A 9,737-nucleotide genomic window follows, 5' to 3' on the forward strand; every position below is an offset into this window, starting at 1 on the left:
ACCTTTGCTTTAAAAACAAAACAAAACAAGGACTTTCTCTTCTATATCCATAAGACCATGATCATGTCGAAGGAATCGAACACTGTATTGTCTCATATATAATCATCTCATATCCAGTTCAGATTTCTTCAGTTTTCATAAAAATGGCCTTTATGACCCCCACGTCACCCCCCTTAAATCCATAAGCCAGTTAAGGGCTGTCTTTTTGGTTTCCTTTAATCTAGAATAGACCTTCTGACCCTTTTTTTTTTTTTTTTTCCCACTTTTATGACACTGGCTTTTTGAAGAGTTGAGATTGGTTGTCTTGTAGAACATCCCATAATTTAGAATTGTTTGGTGGTGGTCTTAAAATTAGATTCAGGTGATTCATTTTGGCAAGACCCTCCACACATGAGACTGTGTTCCTCCCGCTGCCTCCCCTTAGGGGCCCACCATGTTAGCTTGTCTTATCCTTGGTGAAGCTAGATTTTATCAGTGGGTAAAGGGGTGCCTGTCAGTTCTCTCTACTATAAAGATATCTTTTCTCTTTGTGATTTACAGGCAGACTGTGTGACGATACTCTCAATTTACATTTCTCTTAATGTAACCTGCTGAATTTATGTGTGGAAAATGCCTGTGGGTACACGTGGGGCACAGATTACCCAGAGTGTGGCCTACTTCAGACACATTACATTCACTGTTCTGAAGAGATAATATTAAGTACGATTACACAAAAAGTTGTCTTTTTTTTTTAAGATTTTATTTATTTATTTGACAGACAGAGGTTACAAGTAGGCAGAGAGGCAGGCAGAGAGAGAGGAGAGAGGAGGAAGCAGTCTCACTGCTGAGCAGAGAGACACAGGGCTCGATCCCAGGACCCTGGGATCATGACCTGAGCCAAAAGCAGAGGCTTCAACCCACTGAGCCACCCAGGCGCCCCTACACAAAAAGTTTTAAGTGGAAAATTTGCTGCTTCTGTGTTCCCCCTAACCACTTAGAGAGTGTCCCCATTGTTTTTACATCTTTTTTTTTTTTTTAAGATTTTATTTATTTATTTGACAGAGAGAGATCACAAGTAGGCAGAGAGGCAGGCAGAGAGAGAGGAAGGGAAGCAGGCTCCCCGCTGAGCAAAGAGCCCGATGCGGGACTCAATCCCAGGACCCTGAGATCATGACCTGAGCGAAGGCAGCGGCTTAACCCACTGAGCCACCCAGGCGCCCTACATCTGTTTTTTTTTTCCAGTCTGTATGCTTTTGTATGGTTGCTCCTGAATTCATTTAATGAGTCTACTCTTTAATTTATATTTATGTTGTTTCCAGTCCATTTGCATTTCAAACAGCGTGAATGTTTTCATTCATTCATGTTAAATGCATATATATATATGTCACTTCACATTTTAGCGACGAAATGACTGCAGTCCCAGTGTTCCCTAAGTGGATCCACATTGCTCAGTAGATTCCCTTTCCTGGGTGTCCTGAGTAGCCCTAGCAAGGCTTTCACTTGATCCATAACCCATCCTTGGTTTACTTGCCACCCAGCCAGGTGTCGAACCTCATTCCAGACCACTGTGCTACTCTGAGTGAGACCCCATGTTGCCACATTGAATCTAGCTTCCCCGTCGCTCAGACCTCTTTCTCTGAAGATTGTCCCTTCATTACCCACACCACAGTCAAGACCGGGATGTGATATTTAACAAAAGTTAAGAGAAGGTTTGGGAATAACAGAAGGGGATTATAATACAGGGAAAACCTACAACTCCCATACACTTTCATGCACACACACCTTAAACCTGGATACCCAACACTTCACAGTGTGACTGCTTCCTGGGTCCCGGCCTCTCTGCAGGTGGTACCTGCTGGGCCCTGTTTCTCCTCATCTGGTGGCCTGGATGTCCTGGTGCAGAGGCCTCCTTGGGTCTTTCAGTAAAGATTCCAAACTCTTTGTGGCCTTCAAAAGGGAACAAAGTTTTCCAAAATGGAAATAGGATCTTTAGTTATGTTAAAACAATGAGGACAGCCAGTTTATATATTAGAGAGAGAGCGAGCGCAAGCAGGGGGAGGGACAGAGGGAGAGACAGAACATCAAGCAAACTCCTCACTGAGCACAGAGCGTGACAGGGGGCTACATCTCACGACTTTGAGATCATCACCTAATCTGAAATCAAGAGTCAGATGCTTGGGGCACATGGGTGGCTCAGTTGCTAAGCATCTGCCTTTGGCTTAGGTCATGATCGCAGGGTCCTGGGATCAAACCCCACATTGGGCTCCCTGCTCCGTGGAGAGCCTGTTTATCCCTCTTCCTCTGCCTGCCCACCCCCCACCATGCTCGCTATCTCTCTCAAATAAATAAATAAAAACTTAAAAAAAAAAGATTCAGATGCTTAACCGATTGATCCACCCAGACACCCCAGCCAGTTTATATTTTTAAGCAGAATTATTTACTCCTCATTTTTTTGAACTTCCACATTTTGGAAAAACATTTATTTCTCTTTTGATTTGGGCATCAGGAAATTATACTCTGCTGGACAGGTGCAATGTTCTGCCTGTTTTTGTAGGAATGATTTCTTTCGTTTAACATTTATAATCAGTTTGATGAGAGGGAGCACTGAGGGTCAGAAAAAGAATTCCATTCTTCTAGTAGACCTGTATTAAAAAAAATTATTTTTTTATTTTGGATTTTTTAAATAATTTTTTGTCTTGTTTTCTCTCTTGTTATATAATATCTTTGATATTTGCCTCTTGTCCTCTGGGCCCACAAGGTGTAAAGTTTTTCTTTATTGTATTTTTTTAGAGAAGGAGTTGGGGGCGAGAAAATCCTTAGCAGGCTCCATGCCCAGCATGGAGCCCGATGAGGGGGCTCCATCTCACACCCTGAGATCATGAGCTGAGCCAAAATCAAGAGTTGGACACTAACTGACTGAGCCACACAGGCACCCCTATATAATTCTCCTTTATGGAAAAAGTTTATTGACTCCTGACTTTTACACCTCGTGTCTCACTGTCAAATAAATAAAATTTTTATTTTTTATTTTTTTTAGATTTTATTTATTTATTTATTTGACAGGTAGAGATCACAAGTAGGCAGAGAGGCAGGCAGAGAGGGGAGGGGGGAAGCAAGCTCCCTGCTGAGCAGAGAGCCCGATGCGGGGCTCCATCCCAGGACTCTGAGATCATGACCTGAGCTGAAGGCAGAGGCTTAACCCACTGAGCCACCCAGGTGCCCCAATAAATAAAATCTTTTAAAAAAAATAATAAAATTTCCTCATTTTTCAGAGATATACACAGAAATATTTATGGGTGAATTGATGTGATTGTTTGCTCTGAAAATACTCCAGAAAAAAACCAGTAGCATCTGATAGGATAGAAGGAGCAAGAATGGTAGAGTTTGAATATTTTCATAATAGAAAAGGCAGCCTTCCACTCTTGCTGTCAAAAACCAAGAACATCCGTCTACCTGTCTGACTGTCTACATCTGGTCCAGCCTCTGCCAGGGCATTCTAGGACAAAGAAAAACTCACTGTTTGGCCCAATTGAATATATCTGAGGCCGTCTGAACAAGGACAGAGGGACATCCGAATAGGCTAGGGGATTCTGGACACAGAGGCCAAGTTGACAACCATTGACCCCTAGGAGAAGGGGAACTGGGTTTGGGGTAGGGCCACTGTTACAGTTCTCTTGTTCAGATAGGACTGGCTCTTGAGTTTCAAACGTACAGAGGCATCTGTGTGGGCCTTTGGTGAATTAAAGAACCCCTTCTGGTAGCCAGAGTGGTAAGGTGAGCCATGCTCCAGGTAAAAATCTGGAGGGATAGGGAATAAAGGCTTCTTAACTTGTTGGTATTTATCTACAACTTAGTTTTCTTTCTTCTTTTTTTTTTTTTTTAAGATTTTTATATATTTATTTGACAGAGAGAGATCACAAGTAGGCAGAGAGGCAGGCAGAGAGAGAGGAAGGGAAGCAGGCTCCCTGCTGAGCAGAGAGCCTGATGTAGGGCTCAATCCCAGGACCCTGGGATCATGTCCTGAGCTGAAGGCAGAGGCCTTAACCCACTGAGCCACCCAGGCGCCCTACAACTTAGTTTTCTTAGAAAACCTAGATGCGTATATTTTTCTGACTTTTCCATTTCTCTCCTAGCTGCCCAGTCAGGAATACTTGACAGAACAATTTCTCTGATTATGAAGAATCAAAAACCAATGAAAAAGGTTTGTATGCCTTATAAGAAGCCCTAGCTCAATTAACATCTCTTCTGTGTGAAAGCAGTGTTTTCCCACAATCTGCCACTTTGTTAATTGGTTTCTTTCATACGGGCACTTTAATTTTTGCCTCTTTAGTATGTATTTTTGTTAGATAATTTACATTTTTCACTGTATAAAAAATGAAAATATACAAAAAAGGAAGAAAATTGCCACTCTCTAGAGTAAATCATAAATTCTCAAGTATTTCTGTCATACCATGAAAAAAGTCACTTTCTCACTTGGTCTCACATGCAAATTTAGTACGATGGCTACACCTCGTGTCCACTGGTGACTGGCTACAACCGTGTGATTCTTGCGGAGTTCGACTACAATGCTCAGCCGCTGGAAACCTTCCCCTTTGACCAGAGCAGAAAGCGACTTACCATGTACCTCATGAAGGCCGACCTGATGCCTTTCCTGTATTGGAATATGATGCTGAGGTAAGGTCATCGTCTAGGGTAGAGACACACCTCACCGACTTGTGCAGGATGGTTGTTTCAAGGAGGACTTCAAGCTGTAGGAGCCATCAGGACCCAGAGCAGAACTGGAAGATGGCATCTGCTTTGTTGTGTTTTCTCCTGGATGAGTGATGGCGGCCTAGGGTCTTCTCACCTCAGACATACTTGGTGGGAAAGAGGCCGCTCTGGGTGAAAGAAAGGAATCATTCCACATCTGCCAGCCACAGGGGGAGGCAGCCTCTTCCCTTCTTCATTAGTGGCAGTGATCAAATCTTCTGTTTTCCATGCCCTTTCTCTCTCTTGGTGCTAGATTAATGGTAATAGTAATAATAGTAGTAGTAGAGTAGTAGTAGTAGTAGTAGTAGTAAATCACTTCCACGTGTCAAATACTTTTTCATCTGCCACTTTTGGTTTTTATTGTATGCCAGGAAAAAGAAAACCTAGTGATTAAGAGCATAGCTTTGGAGTCAGACTTGTGTCTGAGTCCTGCTTCTTCCATTCACTAACTGAGTGTCCTAGGGCAAGTTGCTTAAACACTCTGTTTAAGTTTCTTTATGTTTTCTTTTTTATGTTTAAGTTTCTTATCTACAAAATGAAAGGAACATTGCCTCCCTCACAGGATGAGGATTAATGAGATGACGCAGAGACAGCTACATAGTAGGCATTCAGTAAATAGAATAAAAATTAATAGTTCTTCTTTGTCCCAAAAGTGACAATCTCATTTCACTTGTCCAAACCCTTAAGAGATGGTTAAATCAGGATATGTATACCTGTAGTTTCCAACCAGGGGTGATTTTGCCCCTGAGGGGGCATTTGGCAATATTGGGAGATATATTTGATTGTCACAATGGAGGAGATGCTTAGGAGCATCTAGTGAGCAGAGGCCAGAGATGTTGCTAAACATCCTAAAATGCACAAGACAGACCCATAGCAAAGAAATATCTGGTCCAAAATGTCAGCAGGGCCAAGGTTGAGAAACCCTGACCTATACTTAATATACGAGCAAACGAACGTAGAGAGGATTGCAGTTCGCCTGCAGCAAAGACTTCATAACAATTTGTTGAACTGAGTCTGCGTGTCCAGGCTCACACAGCAAGTCTCTGTTAAAGCCAGGATCCAAAGTAGGTTGTCCCCTTGTGGTCATGGGATCTTTCTACTTCACTAGACAGACATTGCTTTCCGTGCTGAGAGGCGTGCTTCCAGAGCAACCTCGCCTCCCTTTCAACTTCCTGCTGCTGAAGTCTCCCTCATCTTTTCTGATGCAAATAATCTTCTTTGTCATTTCTTCCAGGGGCTACTGGGGAGGACCAGCTTTTCTGAGGAAGGTGTTCCATCTGGGTATGAGTTAAGGAGGGCTCAACCCTCGCTCTCCTTGGATGGCTTCTGAACCCAAATCACAGTCGCTGACTGACCAAGAGCAGCAAGAAGAACTTAAAACCTAACCCTGTGCAAAGACTTAATTGCTGGATCATGGTGACCAAATGCCTCCCTTTTCAGTGCCTCTGGATAGCCACCATGTGGTCTGCCCCAGATGAGTTTGATTCTTTGGAAATATTCAAATGAGAGGATAGATTTCTATTTTTTAAATAAAAGCTTGCCATTGATTGAGATTCCATGAGACAGTTTTATATTGACTGGTGGGATGAAAAGTTATAGCTGTTGGGAGCCAGAGTTGGTGGTGGAAGCTTACCTGTTGCCTACTTATAAGTGTCCCACGGACAGCTGGCGCCATTTCCCCAGAGCCTGTTTGGATTCACAGAAAAGTCACTCCAGGGAAAATACTATTTCAAACGGTGTGTGTGAGATAGCCCTGAGCACATGATGCATAGACCTCTTCTTCAGGGGCCTGGTGGCCGCTGCCTGTTACAACCATTCAGAGTTCAAACCTGAACGGTTACCTAGTTTAGGTAACAATGTTACTTACCCAGGACTGCTAAGTCTTTCTGATTTCCTGGAGTTCTGCTGATGACTGGAGAAGCTGCTCAGGCACTCAGTCATTCATTCAACAAATATTTACAAAGCAAGCTCTACCTGCCACGCATGATGTTGGCCTGGGAGACGCAGCAGTGAACAGAGGGTGCTCTGCCCAGACTTCTGAGGTTTATGGGATAGTTTCCTCCTCTTTTCCTGGAATGTGGGAGGGTTTGCAGGATGAGACCTTGGTTGGTTCGGAAAGCAGACTTTCTTCAGTGGCTCCCGTTCCAGGAGGGTACAGGGCACCACTCCAGCAGAGGACCCCCGGTTATAGGCGTGGAAGGAAGATGTTTTCTGTGGTAGCCACATCTCTGGCTTGTCTGCAGTATTCCTCTCTAACATCTGCTATCCTAGCAGAGCTATTAACAGTGCCCCCTTTTATTCAAAAATGTCCTGTTTGGACAATATATTGATCATTCTCACAGGTGCGCTCACTGCCTCCCACCCCACCTCAGGCCTGGAAAGGGAGAGCAAAGGAGCTCATCACCTCCTGCACATTCACCCAGTGCCTGTGAAGCAGGCGGGGGGCAGGATTATTCTGCCCTTTACTCTGACTCCTTCCTGAGGTGGCTGCAGGCTGGCTCCTGGTGGGCTGCTCATTCCCTCAGGCATGTGAAATCAGGGAGAGCTGGATGCTGTTTACCTCCCATGACCTTCCTCTGCAAGATCCAAGAGGGCCTGGAAAGAGCCAGCCGTTACTTTCTCCCTGGATGTGGACAAAAGTGCTGGTGAAGACGGTTTCTGCATTGTTAGGGATGGGCTGGGATTCTTGGAATGGCTGAGGACGCCATTGGCTTGAGGTCAAATCAATTTGAAACCCTTTGCAGGGTGAACCAGAGAGCCTCCTGGGTCCACTTACGATCATGTATTCTGAATAAAGCTCCAAGCATCAGGGAATTGCTTCTGGATTCGCATCATGCTGGGCAGAATTTATTGCCAACGCTGGAGGGGGCGGTAACCGCTATTGGCCAGAATTCCAGAAAAGCTTGGTCTTTGAAACCTTATCTCCTTAACCACAAATGTAGGGTTGGCCAAGGGAGAGACCTTCCCTTGGGACTGCCTCCAGTTACTGGATCAGGTAGTGGAAGAGGACGTAAGACCACAATCGAGGTGAGGGTGGGTTGTTTCTCTAGTGGTGGGGTCCCTGTCGGAGTGAGGTTACAGGTCCTGCCCTGTGAGGAGATCTGTCTCACTCAGAGGCTGATACCTTCAGAATACCGAAGGGACACCAGTCTGGAACTATTGATTTGAACAATCTCTCCTTGGTCCCCACACCTTGTCCCAGGAGCTTCTTCCCGGGAGTTGAAATTCCTGCCTTGGCATTAGCCGTGGGCAAGCTATGGGTGTAATAACAGAGCTGGGATGGCAGCTAAGGGACCACTGGGGTCCAGGGAGGGAAGTAGCACTTGTCATCAAGGGGGACATGGTTTCAGATTTAGTAGATTTTTTTTCTGTTAAAAACACTTTTAGTGTTTTTTTCTTATGTCAAACTTTTAAAAAAAAGGGGTTGATTTATTTATTTGAGAGAGAGTAAGAGCAAGCTTGAGGGAGAGAACACAAAGGGAGAGGGAGAAGCAGATTCTCCACTGAGCAGGGAGCCCGACGATGTGGGGCTCGATCCCAGGACCCTAAGATCATGACCTGAGCTGAAGGCAGAGGCTTAACTGACTGAGCCACTCAGGCACCCTCTATGTCTGACTCTTGTAGAAAATGTAGAGAACAGAGATAAACAAAAAATAAAAATGACTCCAAATCCATCCCCCAGTTATAGCAACTAATAAGTCTTGGTGTCTTTTTCTCTGTTGACCTAACTATCACATGTCAACTTTCTGAAAACAAACAAACAAACAAACAAATCACACTGCAAGTACTATTTGTATTTTATACTTCCTATGTGTTGAAGACCCAGAGGTTGGTTGTAGAGAGTAGACTGGCGAGTAATTAGTTATATGAGGAGCACAGATCCTTTGTGTTGGCTAAGAGAATTACTAATTAATTAATGTAACACATGTATGTCTCATACCTAGTAGAGAATTGGGGTATAGTCAGTACTAGATACTTTCCTCACATAATCCTGCAACAATCCTACAAACAAAATTATCAAAGACGTGGAATTTTTTCTTTTTGAGGAAGGTAGCTTTTGTAATCCAACATTTAAGAGTAGCTTCTCTGATTGTTTTAATGCACTGGATAACTCCAGTCTGATTTTGAAGCAAAGTTCCCTGTTCACACCCTAAGATACCACTTGGAACTTTCAGTCAGGATGAACTCATTGTGATCATCTCAGGCAAGGAAGGAACAAGAGGAATGCTTTGGATAACCTGAAGTTTTTGTTATTTATTTATTTAAAGATTTTATTTATTTGAGAGAGAAAGACAGACAGGGAGAGAGAGTGAGCAGTGGGGGTGTGGAGGGGCAGAGGGAGCAGCAGATGATGTAGGACTCCATCTGAGGACCCTGAGATCATGACAGAAGCTGAAGGCAGATGCTAAATGGACTGAGCTATCAGGCACCCCAAGCTGAAGCTTTTTTTTTTTTTAATTAAAGATTTTACTTATCTGGGTTGCCTGGGTGGCTCAGCGGGTTAAAGCCTCTGCCTTTGGCCCAGGTCATGATCCCAGGACCCTGGGATCGAGCCTCGCATCGGGCTCTCTGCTCAGTGCAGAGCCTGCTTCTCTCTCTCTGCCTGCCTCTCTGCCTACTTGTGTTCTCTGTCAAATAAATAAATAAAATCTTAAAAAAAAAAAGATTTTACTTATCTGAGAGAGAGCAAGAGCAGGAGGTGAAGGAGCAGATGAGGAAGCAGGCTCCCCACTGAGCAGAGAGCCCGATGTGGGACTTGATCCCAGGACCCTGGGATCATGACCTGAGCTGAAGGCAGATGCTTAACCGACTGAGTCACCCAGGTGTCCCCCAAGCTGAAGCTCTTTGAGTGGATTAATGAAAACCAGATCTCTCTAGTTAGGTTAACTGCCGAGTAGCTAAGGAGAATGCTTGTCAGTAATAAGCAGGAGAAAGTCAAGGTTAATACTTTGCAACAGAGAGGTAGAAGAGACAGTTGAGAAAGATGGATGGTGAAATACTGGATAGTT

At 44.2% G+C, this 9,737-nt stretch overlaps 1 protein-coding gene across 2 annotated transcripts in view; it reads left to right on the forward strand.

Moving 5' to 3' along the window:
• Positions 1-6,281, forward strand: part of SQOR (sulfide quinone oxidoreductase) — a 51,166-nt gene extending 44,885 nt beyond the window's left edge. For both annotated transcript variants that reach the window (XM_059371194.1, XM_059371195.1), the window contains exons 8-10: positions 4,113-4,180; positions 4,475-4,653; positions 5,963-6,281. In XM_059371194.1, coding sequence (XP_059227177.1) covers positions 4,113-4,180; positions 4,475-4,653; positions 5,963-6,020 — 305 coding nt within the window. In that variant the 3' untranslated portion in view covers positions 6,021-6,281. The remainder of the gene's footprint in view (positions 1-4,112; positions 4,181-4,474; positions 4,654-5,962) is intronic.
• The last annotated feature ends 3,456 nt before the right edge of the window (positions 6,282-9,737 follow it).

This window comes from Mustela nigripes, chromosome 13 (genome assembly GCF_022355385.1).
Source record: "Mustela nigripes isolate SB6536 chromosome 13, MUSNIG.SB6536, whole genome shotgun sequence".
NCBI lineage: Eukaryota > Metazoa > Chordata > Mammalia > Carnivora > Mustelidae > Mustela > Mustela nigripes.